Raw genomic sequence first — 20,792 nt, 5'->3', positions numbered from 1 at the left:
CCTCTATGTTATTCTCCTTAAACAAACCACTAATAGTCACTTTTAAGTTTTCTTTAAAATTGTATGTATACAATTTTGTATGTATATGCACTACATGTGTTCTTGGTGTCCTCAGAGGCCAGAAAAGGGTGTTAGGTTCCCTGGAACTGGAGTTAGACATCTGTGAGCCACTGTGTGGGTATGGGGAACTAAACGTGGGTCCTGTTAAGAGCACCTGGTGCTGATACATCTCTCCAGCCTCACAGTCAGTTGCTTTGACCAGCAATTTCATCAGGACAAAGACTATCCAAATATGGCTCACCAGATAAACTGAACCATTTGGTTCCCCAGATTCCTTGAGTGTTAGGCTGAGGAATTTGGACTTCAGTTTGATAGGAAGGGGTCAGCAAAGACATTTGAACAGAAGAATGACAGGACAAATCTGTGTTTTAAGAAACTAGTAACAAGGCCAGGTGGTGGTGGCACACGCCTTTGAGTTCAAGGCCAGCTTGGTCTAAAAGAGCTAGTTCCAGGATAGGCTCCAAAGCTACAGAGAAACCCTGTCTCGAAAGAAAAAAAAGAAGAAAGAAAGAAAGAAACTAAAGAAACTAGTAACAAATCTCAGAAATATATAATTGAAACAATCATACCTTGATTTTATCAAAATTACCGCTATGCTCTCCTCTAATGCTGGAGAAAATCTACTGTCTCAAGCTTACTGAGCAAATGCTCTGTCACAGAACTACACCTTTGCTGTGATGGTTTGAATGAGAATGCCCGCTCACAGGTTCATACTATTTGGGAAGAATTGGGATGTGTGGCCTTCTTGGAGGAGGTGTCTCATTGGGAGAGGACTTTGAGGTTTTAAAACACTTGCACGTTCCAGTGTGCTCTCTGCCTCCTGTGCGTGGGTCAAGATGGGAACTCTCGGCTGTTCCTGCTGTCATACCTTTGCTCTGCCATCATGGGCTCTAACCCTCTGTAGCCATAAGCCCAATTTTAAAAACTTTCTTTTCTAAGTCACTGTAGTCATGATATTTTGATAGAGCAATAGAAGAGTAACTAAGATGACTACCAAACATGAAAAAAGAACTATTTAAAAGAGAAACTTCTATTCCGAAGGGTTATACAACTTGCTCAGATTTGAATCTTAGAACTTCTTATTCCAGAGTCCAAAGGAGGGTAGTTCCGAGGTTTGTAATTTGGCACCTCAAAGTTGATTTTTATTATAGGCATAATTATGGAAGTGTTATATTTTTCCATTCATCCTTTTTTCTCGTTGGAATATAGAATGAGAATTTGGTAGTCAGGTGCTCTATTTTTCAGAAAGGCAGATGGCTCAGTAACTCTGTGGCCATTGGTGGTAGTAGCTTTTGTGATCCTGGGAACTGAACTAGTGTATTACACATGCTGCACTTTCCGCCGCAGCTGAGCTGTGTCCCCAGCGCCTTTAAATTTACTTACCAATTATTTATTGTTGTTTTTGTGAAAGGACTTTACTCTGTAGTTCAGGCTATCCTGGAACTCAGTGTAATCCTCCTACCTCAGCTTCTCCATGCAGAGATTATAAACATGTGCCACCAGCTGATTATGCTGTGAATGTTTTATTACCATTGGTTAATAAAGAAGCTGCTTTGGCCTATGGCAGGGAAGAATAGAGCTGGGCAGGAAAGCTAAACTGAACGCAGAGAGAAAGAAGGCAGAATCAGGGAGATGCCACGTAGCTGCCGAAGGAGAAAGACACCGGGAACCTTACCAGTAGGCCACAGCTTCATGGTGATACATAGGTTAATAGAAATGAGTTAATTTAAGATGTAAGAGCTAGCTAGAAATATGCCTGAGCTATATGCCAAACAGTGGTGAAATTAATATAGTTTTTGTGTGATTATTCAGGTCTGGGCAGCTGGGAACAAAAGAGCAGTCTCCCTTTACACCCAGCTTCTTTTTAATTATTTTATTATTGCTTTTGGAGACAGTCATGTTTATCCAAACTGGCCTCATAACGGGTGTAGCTGAGGATGACCTTGAGCTTCTGACCCTTCTATCTCCTGAGTACTGGGGTTTTACAAACATGAACCATCACGCCCAATTTTTGTGTGGTGTTGGGAATCAATCCCTGGGCTTTGTGCATGCTAGGCAAGCATTCTACCAGCTGAGCCACACCTTAACCCTTCTTTTTTATTTTTATTTATTTTGAGACAATGTCTTATTAAGTCAACCAAGTTTCCCTTGAACTTGCTAGCCTCTTGCCTCAGCCTCCTGAGGAGCTATGACTACAAGTGTACAACACCAGTCCCAACTTCCTTCTCTGTTTACATAGGAGTGGGGAAAATTAATAGAAAATATTGTAAATGGCTCTGAAGACAGAATCACTTCTGGAGGTTAGAAAATAACAGTTTGGTAGATGTCCTTATAGTAATTATTTCATCAGTGAATGCTGTGAGCATTGAGTAAAAGCTTTTTGAGACTCTGGCTATTCACAGGATCAGAAAGTATCACTCTACAGATTGTTTATTAATTAATAGAAATACATTTATTTATAATAAAATCTGGCAGGTACTAGTTATTCAAGTCATAAAGTTTGCCATCAGTAATAAAAATAAAACCACTATTTGCTTCCTGAGGTGATTCCCTGGAGAGGGAGGGAGGAAAGGAAGGAGGAATTACCTCATAGCTCTCATACCAACAATAAAAGGACATCCATCAGGAACTGCTCAAATGAGCCCAAATAGAAAGGCATTTTCAAAATATCTGCCTTAGACTCTTCAGAAAGGCAGCTTGGTGATTCACACCTGTAGTCCCATTGCTAAAGGTGGAAATAGGAGTATCACAGCCACGGCGGGAGCATCATGACCTTGAGGTGATCTTCAGCTATAGCAGGTTGAGGCCGCTCTGGACTACATAAGGAAGTCTTTATCTTGAAAAAGGAAAAACAGGACTGGCGAGACCCAAAAGCACTTCCCACCAAGCCTAGCAACGTAAGTTTTGTCCCTTGGGGTCCACTTAGTAGAAGGAGAGAACTAACTCCTGCAAGTTTTCCTCTCACCCCAGATACATCATGGCACATTCACACACACAAATACAATGAATAAATAAAATCTTTGTTTTTAATTTCATGAACAGTGAACTAAAATAATTAAGAAACTATTTAAGATCAAAGGAAACTATAATGAGTCAAGATATCCAGGTATGGTATACACCGCCCTTGTTTGAATTATTAGGCTGAATCAGAATATTTGAACATGAAGTATATTAGACACTATATTATTTTTAGCAGAAGTAATTTTAGTAGAATTAGTAAATTGTGAGCATCTGAAATAACCTTGTTTTAGTAGATATTGCTGAATTATTAAAGATTGAAATGTCCTGTTGGTTGTAATCTACTCTCAATTTGTTCAGCCAAAAGAAATATATGTAGAAAGGCTAAAGTGTTTCCTGTTTGCAAACCCAAACAAAGAGTACATAAATGTTCCCATAGCGTTGAAACTGTTTCATTTGAAAATTCTTATAGTACGGGGGCTGGGGAGATGGCTCAGCAGTTAAGAATACTGGCTGATCTTCCAGAAGACCAGCACCCACATGGCAGTTCACAACTGTCTGTAACTCTAGTTCTAGACACCCTCACACAGACATACATACAAGCAAAATACAATATATAGAGAATAAAAATAAATAAAATGTAAAGAAAAAAGAAAAATTCTCAGAATAAAAAGGGGAAGAAAAGAATTGCTAATTTAAATAGCCACACTAACATACTAAAAGAATAAATTGGAGGGCTGGAGAGATGGCCTAGTAGTTCAGAGTGCTTGCTGCTGTTCTAGAGGACCTGAGTTCAATCCCCAGAACCTATATTGGGCAGCACACAAACACCTGTAACTCTAGCTCCAGGGAACCCAATACACTTTTCTTGGCTCCACAGGTACCAGCATAGACATGGCACAGATATACAAACATATACATAATATAAAATTAAGTAATTAAAAGAGTAAAATGAAGGTTTCTTTAAGTAACTAAAAACAAGGATCACAATAGTCTCATTCATTGTCATCTATAAGAAATTAATATTATCTGTGGAGGTTTGACTTAGAAAATCCTCCATAGGCACATATATTTGAGCACTTGGTCCCTGATGGGTGGTGCCATTTAGGGATATTTTGGAGGTGTGGCTTTGTTGGAGGAGGTATTTGTGGAGGCCAGCTTTGAGAGTTTAAAGACTTCCACATTTACTGTTGCTCCTTCAGCTTACTAGTTGCAGGTCAAGATATGAGGCTGGAGAGATGACTCAGAAGTTCAGAGCACATTCTACTATTAGAGAGGACCTGAGTTTGGTTCCTAGCACCCACATCAGGTCTCTCACAACTGCTTGTAACTCCAGCTCCAGAGATCTGATGACCTTTCCTGGCCTCTGCAGGCAACTGTAACTTACAAGCAAACCCACACATATAAGCACATAATTGAAATTAAATTAACAATTTTTTAAAAAGAATGTGTGAGCTCTTAACATCCAGTTCTTGCTGTCATACTTACTGTTTGCTACCATGTTTCCCTGCTATGACATACTCTTTCCCTCTGATCTATAAACCAAGTAAACCCTTCCTTCCGTAAATTGCCTTGGTCATGGTGTTTTATCACAGTGAGAAAAGTCATACACTGGTACCTGATTGTTAAAATGCACGGAATTCCAAAGCTTTGTCTTCATGTTGCGGAACATAGGCGTAGTGATGGATGTAACAAATATTTCATGTCTGCTTAAATGCTTTTGTCTTTCTAGTTAATGAATCCTTCTTTCCTACCAATCACTGCTATTCTAATTCTGATTTAATCCTGAGTATTAAAATTTCTCTGTCATCATCCCTTCTGAATCTGGACCAATACTCCCAAGATCTTTTGTTTTGTTTTGTTTTTAAGGTTTATTTACCAATTTTTTGTATATGTGTGTGTACCTGCATGAGTCTGTGTGCAAGACCTCTAGAAGGCCAGAAGAGTGTCAATTCCCCTTAGAATTGGAATTGCAGTGGTTACGAGCTGCCATGTGGGTGCTGGGCACCAAACCCTATCCTCTGCGAGAACAGCCAGTGCTCTTAACCATTGCGTCATCTCTTTAGCCTCCATCCCCAAATGTTTACATGTCTGAGCCATCTTAGGTTCTTTGAGCCCAGCTCAGCTGCGACTGTTGGAGAGAAGGGGTCTGCAGTGTACTGTATTAGCATCTGTAGCAGATCACTGCCTTCGTTAGTATATGAGTGTGCGGCTGGGACTTTTCATTTGATCGTTTTCAGTCTCCATTGCCAGCCCTCCCCAGTCTTTTCCTTGTGCTATGATAATAAGACTATACCAAGATTCAGTCACTCTTGCCCTCCTGAGAGTCGGTGCACTTTTCATGTCAGTTAAGATCAGGTAATTTCTTTATCGTTTAAGAAGTGAAAGAAAAAGAAAAATTAAAAGAAGTGAAAGAAAACCTTGATCATGGTATGTGCTCAATGAATATTGACTGGTGTTGAACTAATTAAATGTTTCTTTCCCAAACAGCTCTTCTGTTGAGAATAGTTGACTCGTCCATTTAGTGTTCGCTTAAATGAAATTACTGGACTGGTTCCTTTGGCTACCTGTGCAGCTCTCCCCACTACTTTTCCAGCTTGAGTCTTCAAGAGGGAGCCTCAGAACTGATTTCTAAAACCAATTGTACTTGGTGTGATTATAAAGCAATGAGACTGATTGTCATATGTCGTTTGTGGGATCCGTCTCAGTTACTTTATAGCCATACCTGGTATTCTACACCACAGATTATGCCTGTTGATCAACATTGTAAAAGCACAAACTTAAGGTTTTTAGATGGAAATTTAAACTGGTTTAGTATTATTTTATGATTTTTTTCTTTAGCTTATTGACCAGAGGCAGGTATTAATAATGCTAACTTTAATTTTGCAGTTTTGTTTTTGTTTATAGTTTTTAAGTAAAAAAAACTGATAAACTACTGTGCTGATAAAATGACTAAAACAGTTTCCAATACAATACTACACGAATATATATTCCATTGTACCATATTTTTCTTAAAACTTTTGTTATTGAGTTTGTTACATATCATCTTGACTGCTAAACATAACAAAGCATATAAAACCAAATAAATGTCTTTAATATTATTAAAATATTAAAAGGAGCCTTCAAAAGGCCAAATTTTGATGTACTCTGCTTGTTTTTAGGGGGTATTTAATATTTAGATATATAACCTTTCTTCATATTCATGTAAGTGGTTATAATTTTCTTTTTCTCAAAATAAATGGGAAGCCTAGCCTCCAGTCTTTTTCTGGGTTCTTTGGAAAAGATATATTATAAAAGTTGCATGTTGTGGCCAGGCAGCGGTCGTGCACACCTTTAATCCCAGCACTCGGGAGGCAGAGGCAGGTGGATCTCTGTGAGTTTTGAGGCCAACCTGATCTACAGAGTTCCAGGACAGCCAAGACTGTTATACAGAAAAACCCTGTCTCGGGGTAGCGGGAGGGAGTTGCATGTTGTGACACTTAACTTTCCCTTAAGAAAGGACAGCTACTGACAATTGCATGTGGTAGAGAAGCTTCCCCTGCCTCCTTAAATAAAGTAGAAGACTATTACCTACTAGAGGACAAAAGGGATAGTAACCCGTGCTATCCTCGGGGAAGTGGTTGCTTGCTTTGACTTATTTCTGCCCCCTGGAACCATATAAGAATAGGGCTTAGAAAAACAACTGAACCATCCTTGTAATTAATTTACATGATTTGTGCCTTGGGCAGACCTCTGAACAGCTATTAGAAGCTGAAGGTTTTGGGTTCCATTCTGGGTACTAGTCCAGAAATTTGAAACTTGGACCTGCCTAGAGGACTTGAGTGTGCTGCACATGGTTAGATATGATGGGAGACTGAGACAGAATATTCAAGTTTGAGGCCATCCTGGGCAACATGAGATTCTGTCTCCAAATTGTGTAGGAAAAATCTTGAGTTTGAGATCCAGATGGGTTCTGGAAGGAGTTTGATTCCAGTTAGCTTTAGACAGAAAACCAAGGTTAGTTCCAAATGTTACCAGTAAAAGATGTTGCCATTTGGTACTGTAAGTTACTGTAGCCAAGCATGTGTCCTAAGACATCTGCTTCTATATATTCCCTGTTGTACACACAGTTGTTGCTCAGCAATGCATGTTAGAATGATTAGTGTGAGAACCACCTATCTATGCCATAAGTGACAGCACTTTTCTCGAGATCTTTTATACTGTAACCCATCCTGATTAAGTCACAGGTGGCCGGCTTCATGTTTCTCAGTGCAGCTGTATGGAAGGTCATGCATTAGCAAGACTACAGTGTTTTATGCCTTACCTGCTTGTCTGGAGTACTGCGTATGTTCCCACCACTGTGAGTGTGCACACCTGCAGCCTCATGTCAGCTGAACAGTGGAATCTGCAAACCTTTCTCTTTAGCAGAAGTAGTGTTAATTTCTCCAGGGAACATATGTGTATATTAATTTGATGTCTATGAATTTCAGCTGTCACTTGAGTCTATGTGTTTGTTTTACATTACAGGCACGGGAGATATTATTGCTGTCATGATAACAGAATTGAGGGGTAAAGATATTTTGAGTTATCTGGAGAAAAACATCTCTGTACAAATGACAATAGCTGTTGGAACTCGAATGCCGCCAAAGAACTTCAGCCGTGGCTCTCTAGTCTTCGTGTCAATATCCTTTATTGTTTTGATGATTATTTCTTCAGCGTGGCTCATATTCTACTTCATTCAGAAGATCAGGTACACAAATGCTCGCGACAGGAACCAGGTGAGCTAACCAGTACTCTAAACAGCCATAATACATGAGGATCCTGTGATCATACATCTTAAATACTTCTTTATATAATGTATTTAAAACAAAACCAATAACAAAAGCATGTCAGGATGGTGGTACATCTGTAACCCCTGAACTCGGGAGTTTGAGACCAGCTGGGCCACACAGTGAGTTTCAGGCCAGTCTGAGCTAAATTCCATTTCAGTTTTAAAAAAGAAAAAAAAAAGAAGAAGAAAAAGAAGAAAATGTTGTTTCACATAAACACAGTATAGTTATCAAAGTCAGAAAACGAACTTTTTTAGATACATTTCTTAACCTATAGGCTCTCTCGGATTCTCCAGCACTGCTCAGATGTGTCCTTGATAGCAAAGAAAATCCCAGGTTGCTTAGGTAAGAATATAGGTTACATTTGATTGTGCTGTCTTTTCACTCTGTTCCTGATCCTGGCATCTCCGAAGAGCGCAGGTCAGGTGTTCTGTACTTGTCAGTGTGGCGTGTTTCATGGTTCTGTTCAGGCTGTCTGCATTCTGTCACCATCACCGCTCTTCTTAAGCTTTAGAGGAACGGCAGCCTTGCTCTGATCTAAGCAGTGGAGACCACTTCCCCAGTCACGGCATCTTGCCTAACTGTAAGAATATCACAGCACAGGTTCACTGCTATTACCTAGTCCACTAATGTCTTCAGGGCTGTCCTGTTTGGTTTGTGTTCATGCATGTGCATGTGTGTGCTTCTGTTCAACTCCATCACATGCAGATTCATGAACTCACCACAGTCAAGCCATAAGGAAAAGGTCATCTGCTGTCTCATAGCCAAAGATTCCTTCTTACCCTAACCTTTCACCACCACTAACCTGTTCCCCATCTCTGGTGTTGTCATTTAAAGAATGTTGTATAGCCAGGTGGTAGTGATGTGTGCACTTGGGAGATGCAGTTGGGAGACAGAGGTAGGAGGATTTCGGTAAGTTCAAGGCCTGCCGGGTCTACAGAGAACTAGTTCCAGGACAGCCAGAGCTATACAAAGAAACCCTGTCTTGAAAAAAAAAATGATGTATAGACTTTAAATGGAGAGCTGGGTTTCTTCATCTTCACTCAGCATAGTTCCAGGAAGTCCTTACAAACTGTACACATCAGTAGCTCTTTTTTATTGGTGAGTAGTATTCTGTGGTGTGGATGTACTATAATTTACTTAGCCATTCACTCATTGAAGGATACCTGAATTATTTTCAGTTTGTGGGTATAATAAAATAGCTATGAATATTCATGTACAGGTTTTTATCTGACCATGAGTTTTCATTTCCTTGCAACATAAAGAACTTTAGAACACAATGTAAGTAAATGTTTAGTTTATTTTTTTTTTTCTTGTTAGTTTTTCAAGACAAGGTTTCTCTGTGTAGCCCTGGCTGTTCTGAAACTCACTCTGTAGACCAGGCTGGCCTCCAACTCACAGAGATCCACCTACCTCTGCCTTCTGAGTTCTGGGATTAAAGATGTGTGCCAGTACTGCCTGGTGGTTAGTTTAGTATTAAAAAAAAAAATGTCCTTTTCCAAAGTGGCTTCATTATTTTACATTCCTGCAGGTAGCGTGTGACTAATTCAGTTCCTCCATGTCTTAACAATATTTGGTGTACATTTCTTTTGCTATTATAATGTGTATTTCTCCAGTGGTCATAACTGAACATCTTGCATGCATGCATGTGTGTCCTGTGTAAGCATATTGTGCATATGAGTTGAAGCCAGAGGTTGCATGCATGCATGTGTGTCCTGTGTAAGCATATTGTGCATATGTGTTGAAGCCAGAGGTTAGAATTGAGTGTACTGGGGTTACAGATATGTCCCACTGCACCCAGGTTTTGGATGCTGAAATGCAGATGCGGGTCCTCATGCTTATATAGCCGACACTGTGCTGCAGCCATCACCCTGCCCTGATCATTTTTTCAAGTGCTTCGGTGAAATGGCCACTTAAGTCTCCTGCCCATTTTTTCTCTGAATTGTCTTTTACTGTTGAGGTTTTTTTTTTTTTGAGTTTTTATTTATTTATATGTTTGCCCAGACGCATATCTGCGCACACATGGATTCAATGCCCAAGGAGACCAGAGAGGGTGTCAGATTCTCTGGGACTGGTGTTACAGGCAGTTGTGAAGCACATGGGTGCTAGGAATCAAACTCGAGTTTTCTGGAAGAGCAGCCAGTGCTGTTACTCACTGAGCTGCTGAGGTTGTAAACTCTGTGTTGTAGATGTGGTGCTGGTTTGACGGGCATGTGCTTTGCAGGTGCTTTCTTCTCATCTGCAGTTGTCTGTTCAGTACTTTAACAGTCTTGGGAAAACAAATGGTTGGGGGTTTTCTAATTTTGATAAGGTTTAACTTGTGAATTTTCCCTTGAAATTGTACTTTGGTATCAATTGTAAAAAGCTCTTTGTCTCACAAAGATTTCTCCTTTCCTCTAAATGTTTATAAAGTATCACATTTTAGAGTCAAGTCTATAATTCATTTGTCTGAAGCGGTTTCTTTTCTAATGCAAGTATCTTGTGCTATAAATTTCTGTCAGCACTTCTAAGGAAATGCTAAAGCTACCGCTCTGCCTCACAGGTTCTGACTTGTGCTTACATTCAGTTCTGTGTTTTCCTGCCTCCAGCCCCAAGGACTGGGATGGCAGCCATGCACCAGCACACCCAGCCTTACATATTTTTATATTCGACACTTTCCTTCAACCTGTGTATTAAGAAGTGCTTCATTTCCGGTTGTTTAGGGAATCTTCTATGAAATAGTGATAATGATACCTATTTGCTTGCGTTTTGATCAGAGAAATACTGTTTTCAGTTCTTTTCTAATTCTTAGACTTGCTTATGACCCCAGGTGTGGTTAATCATGGTACTTAATGTATGCAGAAGAACATGTGTATTCTGCCATTGGTGGCATGTACTAGAGGTGTGAGGTCAGTGCACTAGACTTGCTCCTTTGAGCAGCTAGGTCTGGGAGATCACCTTCGCACTGAGTGCAAGTAGGGCCATGTTGAGGGGAAGAGTAATGTTTTCTCTTTGGTGTTTGACTAAAATAGAGCAGACAATCTCTGGGGTTTTTGACATAAGTCCCCTCTTTTCCAGATATTTTGGTTAGGACAAACCGGCTTCTCTTGACTTAGGCCATTCTGGGCTGAAGACTTCTGCAGCACATTGTTGGGAATCGGTGGGGCTGGGTAGTAAGGGAGCCCAGAGAGCTCAGCTTCCAGTGTCCATTTAAGGCCAAGGCCCTAGGCAGCCCTTCCTCTTTCCCTGGAATGATAGTATATGCTAGCTTTAAAAAAAAATGAAGACTTGAGTTTATTATTATTAAATACCTTATGAATTATAAATATCATTAAATGCCATATAGAACACCAAAAGGTAAGATAATCAGGAGTTCTTCTGGAAACATTTTAATCAGGAAACCAATGATAATGTGAGAGCTGAATGGGGCATATCCAGAGGGCTTTAAAATGCTCATGGTTGTCCTAGGAGCCTGGTGTTTGATGATCGTGCATTAATTAGCAACCTCGGTGGGGCCTGTATGTAATGAAGGAGTAAAAAGCTCACCATCTGGCACCGGCCACGAAGGGCGCTTGTTTCCTAGCATGTGTTGCGGTTCCCTTCATAGCATCCCTCTCCAGACGGTACTTTAGTGGAAAGTGATGTTCTGACCTTTTTTCATCCTTCCATTTTCCCTAAGGTTGAGAAATGCTTGATGAAATTTTTATGTGGCTTAAAAAGCTTAGCTTATTAAAGTTTAATGTGAAGGTGGCAGCAGCTCAACTGATTGGAACCTTAGGCTATTAAAAAAAAGAAAAAGAAAAAGAAGACTGGGGAAAAAAGAAGCCTGAACGATTAGCAAGAAAAAAAAGCTGAGTTGAAAGGAAAACTGAGATTTTTTTCCTCACAAAATTCTGTCTTGATGCTGTGCTTACTACATAACATACTACTCAGGTGGCTACACTTCCAACATGGGGTAGTAAGTTTTACTGTAGATCATTTTACATGTAGTATGAAAACCAACTAGTTCACCTTTGAGTTTACTGCTAAGTCTGTAGTGTGTCTTCCTGAAAAACTGTCAAAATACTTAAATAACAAGGTGGATTTAGACCTATTTACTGTGTGTATGTGTACACACACACACCCTACTATATGCATGTGGAGGTCAGAGGGCAACTATCAGGTGTTGGTTCTCTCCTCGACCATGGGTTCTAGGAATTGAACTCATATTGTCAGGCTTGTACAACAAGCACCTTTATCCACTAACTCACCAGTCCAGCGTAGACCTTTGAAACATTGAGTGGGAGTTATTTTACATCAAACAGTAATGTCTGATAATTTCATATTGAAAAAGTTCATGAAGATTTTGAGAGTTGTAAAATTTTCCTTTTTGTTTTGTTTTTTATTTTTTTCGAGACCAGGCTGTTCTCAAACACTCAGAGCGATCCACCTGCCTCTGCCTCCCGAGTGCTGGGATTAAAGGTGTGCACCACCATCATCCAGTGAGAGTTGTAAATTTTTAAAACAATTCCATGATTAATATTGTACCATTGTATTAAACGTTTAGTCACTGTGACAGAATAGCCGATACAAACGAGGGAAGAGGGAGATTTTTGGCTCACTGCTTCAGAGGTTTAAATCCATGGTCACTAGGATCCGTGGATCTTAAGGCCTGTGACAGAGAAGAAACATGGAGGAAGGGTCTGGCAGGGAAAAGCTACTCACATCATGGTCACCAGGAAGGAAAGAGGAGAGACAGGACATGGATAAGATACACTTCAAGTCAGGTGTAGTGCTATACATGCTTAGAGACTGAAAAAGCAGATACTCAAGGTTATCCTTGTCTGTATGGTGAGTTTGAGACCAGCCTGGGCTATGTGAGACCTTATCCAAAAGAAGAGAAAAAGTAGATAACCTTCAACTCCTAGGGGCCTGCTTTCTCCAATTAGACCTGCCTCCTACAGCCTCAGCATCTCCGAATAGTCTGCTCAGACTCTGTTCCATCAGTGAACTGTGTGAACGACTGATAAGATCGGAGCCTGATCACCTCATCCTCTGTGGAGATGCATCCTAGGCACCCAGCAGTGTGCAGTGCTCATTTCCTAGGCCTCTCAGTCCACTCAAGTTGTCAGAAGTAAACATCAGTTTTTAATCCTAAAGCAAATTTTATTTCTAAAGCAGTAAAATAAAATTATTATTTTAATGTTGAAGAATAAGCCAGATATAATTTTTTTCACAAGCTAACAGACTCCTAAGTTTAAAATAACTTCTTGGGAAATGTTCTTTGAAGACACATATAAATTATAAAGTGTTTAAACTTGTAAATACTTTAATATTTCTTGCTTTAGTATGTATATGCAGTATTCTTGGTTTTGTAAATGCCTCATGGTTACTGGAATAACCTTTTATTGCCCAATTTTACCTTAAATGAATATAAAATCAAAGATGCATTGCATGCCTGATAAAGAAATATAATGAATTAAGCCAGGCAATGGTGGTGCATTCCGTTAAGTCCAACACTTGAGAGACAGAGATTCTTTGAGTCTGAGGCCAGCATGGTCTACAAAGTAGGTTCCAGAGCAGCTAGGGCTACACAGGGAAACCCTATCTTGAAAAACAAAGTTTAAAAAAAACAAACAAAATTAAATAAACAGAATTTCCCTGCATCAGGAAACCTAATGCTTTGCACTTAATAGTTAATCTTTGAAAATGACAGGTTTTACCACTTTCTAAAGTGGGGCAGATGCAAATAGAGTTTCTATTCTTCTGAGAAGGTAGACAGGTGCTATCTAGGCACTGTGTGGTAGAATTCCTGTTTGGAGGCAGTGATGTTGCTCTTGGTAAGTCGTAGGTACTTCACCAAAGAGGTAGCGATGTTTGAGCTGAATATCATTTCAAAGAATGAGAAAGACTTCATCAGACATACTGAAGGGAAATTTCAGGCAAGTGTGCAACTGGGGGTTTCTCTCCCTGCCCTTTAGTTTCCAAATAATCACTCAGAGGCTTATATTAATTATAAATGTTTGGCTGATGACCCAGACTTATTACTAGCTAGCTTTTACATTTAAATTAACCCATAAATTTCCCATCTGTGCTCTGCCACGTGGTTCATGGCTTATTAATTTTCTTTTTTACATATCTTGCTTCCTCTGTGACTGGCTGGCGTCTCCTGGACTCCTCCCTTCTCCTGTATCTCTGCTTGGATTTCCCGCCTGGCTCTATCCTGCCCTGTCATAGACCAAAGTAACTTTATTTATCAACCAATGAGAGCAACACATATAGCATACAGAAAGAAATTTCCCTCAGCATTTCCCTGTTTCTGTCTAATCAGAAAGGGAAGTTTTTACTTTAACATAGTAAATTTACATATAACAAAACAACAAGCAAGAATCAGTTACAATATGCAGTCTATTGTATTTGGCAAAATTAAAGAAAATACTCTATCATCTATTCTGTTTGTGAGTCTAAAGTTTCATATCTATCTTTTATCATAACTACAGAAAATTATAATTATAATTATCTAGTCTTCAACTCAATCAAAGACCACAGAGGATATATTACCTGAATAAACAGAAAGTGTGCATTTTAAGCAACTTCCAAAACTCTAGAAATGACAAAGACATCTGACTGCCTGGATAGTCACCCAAAGTTCTTCTGTAACATTGGGGTACCCATCTTCAGCCTACAGGCCTAGAATATCTGGCAGACTTATCAGTGAAGCAGGAAATGTGAAGGACTGTCCTATCTATATTAACAAAGTTCATCAGTTGCTTTCCTCTGTATCCTGCAGAATGTCTGGCAGTTTCTTCTGTGAAGCTGAGACCTGAAGGACCATCCCACCTTGTTTTTGCAAAGTTTAGCAGTCACTTTTCTGTGGGTCCTGAATGTCCAGTTTATACAGCATACTGTCAAGCAGTCCAGGAAAGAATAGTTTCTTGCTCAAGTGGCTAACCTTGTAACACTAAAAGTAAACTCCATAATGAATTTCTTCGATGCCCATCATCCTCTTTGAAGTAATCAGTGCTGTCTAGAGCAAATGTGTCTCACTATCGAGAAAAGTCTAAATTCTTTTTCTGTGTGTTTTGGGTTTTTTTTTGTTCATTTGTTTTGTTTTTTATTTTTTTGTGGGGTTTTTTAGTCTAAATTCTTAAAACATTTTAAATGTCATATTCTGTAAGTCTTTGAAGTGTTTGAAGATCATCTGTCTAACTAAAATATATCTTTGTATACCTAACATGCCTATAAATTTGACTATTATAGATGACTATTAATCTGTATTTTCATATATATTTTTAAATTAGCTGCATAAACATAATACCTTAAACAAAAGGACTATACATACAGTATAACAAAATTGACCTTAAATTTATATCAATAAATTAAAATCCATATCAGTTAAAATATTTTGAGATTAACAGTTGTTTTTTGAATAAAAGCAGATTCAATAATCTACCCTTTTCTCCCATCATAACTGCATCATGTACATTTCTACATCATCTGTCTTCCTTTCTTCTTTCAAAAAGACATTGACTATGACTAATAACAATTTATAACCAATCCCTTTGAATGAAAACAAACATTTATAAACAGTATTTTGGGAATTTGGGCATAGTTCTCTAGACTACTTCCTGCTGATTGGAGTTGCTGATAATCTTATGGGAATCCTGAGAAAATTTGATACAATGGTCAAGTCCTGGGAAGATCAGTTATAACCTTTGTTGATAGATAATCACTTGTCATGGTTCAGAAAGTTTCCCTTGATCAAATCTGGTCCAATTAACCTGGGACAAATCCTGTTTTATTTCCTGTGGAAACAAAAGCAAAACTGATTCTCCAAAGCAATGCATCTTTTAAGGTCCATTTTACAAATGTATTTTTCTGTTCTAAAGTTAAGACATTTTTAAAATTCTTAGATTGGTATATTTTATCAGTCTCTCTTTCAATCGCATGTCCCCCAGCAGCTGTTTCTTGCCTATCAGCCATCAAAAAATTTAAAATCAACACAGTAACATACAGGATTCAGACTCACTGTGTATTTTCCATCTCTCTGTGACTTATCTTTTTGTTATTTTATTTCTGTATTTAAAGACTTTATTATATTATTTTTTAACTATTTATTCCTTTCCAGAACTGTCAATACCCTTTTATTTCTTTCTTAAGCCTATGCACATTATAAAACATATTGGAACCTTTTTAGAGATTTTACTGTGTATCTTTTAGCCTTTTTTGACCATGTTAACAAACCTTTAAACTGCTAAGCAGTGTGGACCTCTGCCTCCAGCTTTGACAACTTGCTCCGCCTGCTTCTTAGGTCCTAAAAGTCTAGCCTAAAGCTCATGCCCAGTCAGAAGTTAATGACCGAGAACTGCATTAAACCTTTCCTAGAGCTCTAGAATCCCAATGCTTTCGCTGTGGCAGGCATTTTTACTTAGTTTTTTTGTTTCTTTTTCTTTCTTTTTTTTTTTTGTTGTTGTTCCTACTTAATGTACTAGCTACCCAAGGACTCACTGTCCTGCAGAAACTCTTATAGGGATCCACCTCCTCTTTTTTTTCTTCTTTAAAGCTTTCTCAGGCCCTATGAATATTCAAGAGACTCACATTGGTACACCATTTGTAATTGGAGTTTTTTCTCCTGCGTTCTAGTTCCCAAATAAACACTCAGAGTCTTAATATTACTTATAAATGCTCGGCTCAGACTTATTACTAACTAACTCTTATTTAAATTAACCCATATTTCTGTCTGTGCTTTGCCATGTGGATGTGGTGTTACCTCATTTTCTTCATGTCTTGCTTCCTTGGCAGCTGGTTGATATCTCCCAGACTCTGCCCTTCTCCTTTATCTCTGCTTGCATTTCCCACCTGGCTCTATCCTGCCTTGCCATAGACCAAAATAGCTTTATTTATCACTCAGTGAGAGCAACACATACTCACAGTGTACAGAAAGACCATTCCACAGCACTAGTGGGTCATTTTCTACAGAGAAAAGGAGAGTTGCATAACAACATTAGGAATGAAGGAAAGGAATACAGGACTTGTGAACCAGTGTTAGATAGGTAAAATGACTACAATGGAGTTGAATCACTGGTTGAGGAGTTTGGGTTTTATTTTCTAAGAAGTAAGGGATCAACCAGGATTTTCTAAAGGTACAATAATGCTAAGTTTTTCGCAGCCAAGGATGGTAGGAAATGCCTGTATTCTGGAGGCAGGGGGAGAGCAGGAATTCAAGGCCAGCTTGATCTACATGAGACTCTCTGTAAAAATGAAGAAGAAAAAGAAAAAAAACCTTTCTCCTGATAGGAGAGGCTTAAAGGAGAAAAATGAAAAGCAAAGGCAGAATATTAGTAAAGCAGGTGAATAGAGGTCAGGGGAGCAGGACCTGGGGAGATGTTTCTGGAAAATCAGACACCTTAGACAAAAGGAGAACAAGGTAGTGATGAAAGTGAATGAAAGATAGAGAAAGGATAGCCTGAAACAAGAGGAGATTAGATTCATAGCCCTTAGATTTCACCAGTTTTTCAAAGAGAAGACCCTACTATGTACTGATATAGACCTAACTCTGTATCTGTGGGGGAGCTCTGATGACTGGAAGCACTGATACTTCATCAGAGTGACCTGTCCTCAAAATACAGTGATCCTGGATGAATTCCTGTCAGATCACTTAGTTACATAGTGTGAGTTGTTTTAAGCCGGTCAGGGGGTAGCCACTTGCCACCAAACCTGATAGCCTGAGTTCAGTTCCCTGAACTCCCATGGTAGAGGAGAGAACTGTTTTTGTTTTTGTTTTTTTTTTATTAATTTATAAAAATTTCCACTTCAGCCCCTCCTCCCAGTACCCTCCCACTCCCCCACTCCCTCTCCCCCTCCCTCTCCAGTCCTAAGAGCAGTCAGGGTTTCCTGCCCTGTGGGAAATTCAAGTTCCGCCCCCCCCTCCCTCCAGGTCTAGGAAGCTGAGCATCCAAACAGACTAGGATCCCAAAAAGCCAGTACATGCAGACAAAACAAGTCCCAGTGCCATTTTCAATGGCTTCTCAGACAGTCCCCGTGTCAGCCACATTCAGAGAATCCGGTTTGATCACATGCTCGTTCAGTCCCAGTCCAGCTGGCCTTGGTGAGCACTCATTAGATCAGTCCCCTTATATCAGTGGGTGAACGCACCCCTCACGGTCCTGCCTTCCTTGTTCATGTTCTCCCTCCTTCTGCTCCTCATTTGGACCTTGGGGTCTCAGTCCAGTGCTCCAATGTAGGTCTCTGTCTCAATCTCCATCCATCGTCAGATGAAGATTCCCTCTGATCCTGACTTCCTTGCTCACATTCTCCCTTCTTCTGCTTCTCATTTGGACCTAGGGAGTTAAGTCCAGTGTTCCAATGTGGGTGTCTGTCTCTATCTCCATCCATCACCAGATGAAGGTTCTATGGTGATATGTAAAATATTCGTCAGTATGGTTATGGGCCAAGGCCAGTTCAGGCCCCCTCTCCTCTGCTGTCCAGGGAACAATCTGGGGATCTCTCCTTGGACCTGGGAACCCCTCCAGAATCAAGTCTCTTGCAAACCTTAAAATGACTCCCTTAGTTGAGATATATACTTCCCTGCTCCCATATCCATCCTTCCTCCCTCCCCACATCCCATTCCCCCAAGCTTTCCCCAGTCCTCCCCTACTCCCTTCTCTCTAACCATCTCCCCTTCCTTCCACACCCCCCCCCCCGTGCACCCAAGGTTGCCTGGCAATCTTGTCTACTTCCAATATCCAGGAGGATAACTATATGATTTTCTTCAGGTTTTCTTATTTAGCTTCTCTAGGATCCATGTACCTGTGGGCAGAGACAGAAGGACCACTGTGGCTTCCTTCAGTGAGAGACCCTGTTCCAAGGGAGGACGACAGAGAGGGACAGCAGGACACTGACGTCCTCCTCTGGCTGCCATGTGTATGCAGAGATGCATACAACTTTGAAAACGGGGTGTGGGTGGAAAGTGGAGCTTCTTTGTTTCCTGCTAGAGCCTAGCTCCTAAGCTCCAGTGTCAAAGGGAGGCCCAAGCTCCTGGCTCTCCTCCTTGTCCAGGTTACTCCTTCCTGCTTCCACTTCTGCTTCTTGTTTCTGGATTTTGTTTTTTGTTTTTACAAGTTGTCCTCTGACTCCCACATGTATACCATGATGCATGAGTGCATGCACATGTATACACATACCTACACAATAAATAAATAAATGTTTTAATAAGTTAAATAGTATTAACTGTGTTAAATTGTATCCTACCAATTTAAATTATTTTTGATACTTTGCATTCAATCACGGAAGTGGCTCAGCAGTTACAGAGTTTTTTGCTGTACAAGCCAGAGGACCAGAGCTTGTATCTCAGTACCTACACGAAAGCCAGGTGTGAACTCCTATACGCTGGTAACCAGAACATGGATCAGAGACAGACAGATTCCAAGTGCACCATAGTCAGGAAGCCTAGCCAAAATGGTGAGGTCCAGGTTCAGTGAGAGACCTTGTCTCAAGGTGGAGAGCAAGAGGAAAGATGCTTAATGTCATCCTCTGGCCTCCACACATACATGCATAGACAAGCTCACCTGCACACATGTTTGTACCACACTCAAATCACATAAATAATAAATAAGTAAAATGAATAGAGAGCACCTTGAAATGTATATAATCTTTAAAATGTTAAATACTCATCCTTCTTTATAGGTTAGATATATGATAAGACCATATTGGAATAACATTTCTTGTTGCTCCATTTGCCAAAGAAATCTAAAATTTAATACATTCTTTCTTGGCAAGGTTGTAGTGAAAACAGGTACTCTTGTAGGTTGATAAATAGTTCTTGTGAGGAGGCAGTTTATAGCACCTAACACAATTATGTAAGTGATTATCCTTTGTCTTAACCTCACATCAGAACTAGTAGTCCAGCCTGATAAATTTAGAGATGATAAAAATAGTAGCAGCGTCAGGTGTTGATAGCTCACTCCTATCATCCCAGTACTTGGAAGACAAAGGCAGGCGGATCTCTGGGTTTGAGGCCAGCCTGGTCGTCTGTGGAGTGAGTTCTAGGACAGCCAGGAATACACAGAGAAACCCTGTCTTAAAAATCAAATAGCAACAAATGCTAACTGTAGTAGTCTGTTCATTTTAGTGTTGTTGAAGATAGCAAGATTTGAAATGATGAAATGTCCACCAGTAACTATCTGGTTGCTAAAGTAGTGTTCCACATAGCCTGTACTGAGTGCTTGGAGTCATCTATAGTAAATGTGAACAGAGTACTGACAGTTTCTGTGAGCATCTGTGAAGTGATCTCTAGGGTGTATTATTAAGGAAAAGCAAGATATGTACTTTTAAGTGGATGAGGGCTATGAAATTGAATTCATATATATGGATATATAAAGCATATGTATCTACATGTATGCATACTTAACATATATATGTTTATTTTCAAAATGAAACAGTGTAAAGATAAAACAGCAATTATTATTTGGGGAGGAAAGGAAATGGGATGAAAGAAGCTGGAAGTTAAACTTCCTGTACTTGATTTCATTATTTTGAGTTTAGAATCATGTGTTTTACATATTTGCCAGAATAAATGGGAGGTGGTGTGATGGCATAGTCCAGCTACTCAGGAGGCTGAGGCAGGAGGATTGCTTTGTATCCAGAGGTTTGAGACCAGGTCAGCCTGGGAAACATAAGTGAATAAGTAAAAAGTAAAAATAAATCTATATAAACTGAGGGGTGGTGGCACATGGCTTTAATCCCAGTACTTGGGAGATACAAGCAGACGAATCTCTGAGTCCGAGGCCAGCCTGGTCTACAGAATGGATTCCAGGACATCCAGGACTGTTACACAGAGAAACCCTGTCTCAAAAAATTAGTCAGTCAATCAATAAATAAATAAATGTGAACAAACAACTATTTGAGATGGTGACACAGTACAGCCAAAAGTTATTGTCAGGTAATCTGTACTAATGTAGTATTCATTCTTTGAGAATGTCATGCAATTTATTCTGATCATAGTCACCT

At 39.7% G+C, this 20,792-nt stretch overlaps 1 protein-coding gene across 3 annotated transcripts in view; it reads left to right on the top strand.

The window, feature by feature from the left end:
- Rnf130 (ring finger protein 130) overlaps nucleotides 1–20,792 on the top strand; it is a 117,277-nt gene that overhangs the window by 47,642 nt on the left and 48,843 nt on the right. For all 3 annotated transcript variants that reach the window (XM_085694892.2, XM_085694893.2, XM_085694891.2), the window contains exon 3: nucleotides 7,525–7,775. In XM_085694892.2, the coding sequence (XP_085551018.1) occupies nucleotides 7,525–7,775 (251 nt within the window). The remainder of the gene's footprint in view (nucleotides 1–7,524; nucleotides 7,776–20,792) is intronic.

This window comes from Myodes glareolus, chromosome 9, assembly GCF_982192425.1.
Source record: "Myodes glareolus chromosome 9, mMyoGla1.1, whole genome shotgun sequence".
Taxonomy (NCBI): domain Eukaryota; kingdom Metazoa; phylum Chordata; class Mammalia; order Rodentia; family Cricetidae; genus Myodes; species Myodes glareolus.
This window is presented reverse-complemented; position numbering and strand designations above follow the sequence as displayed.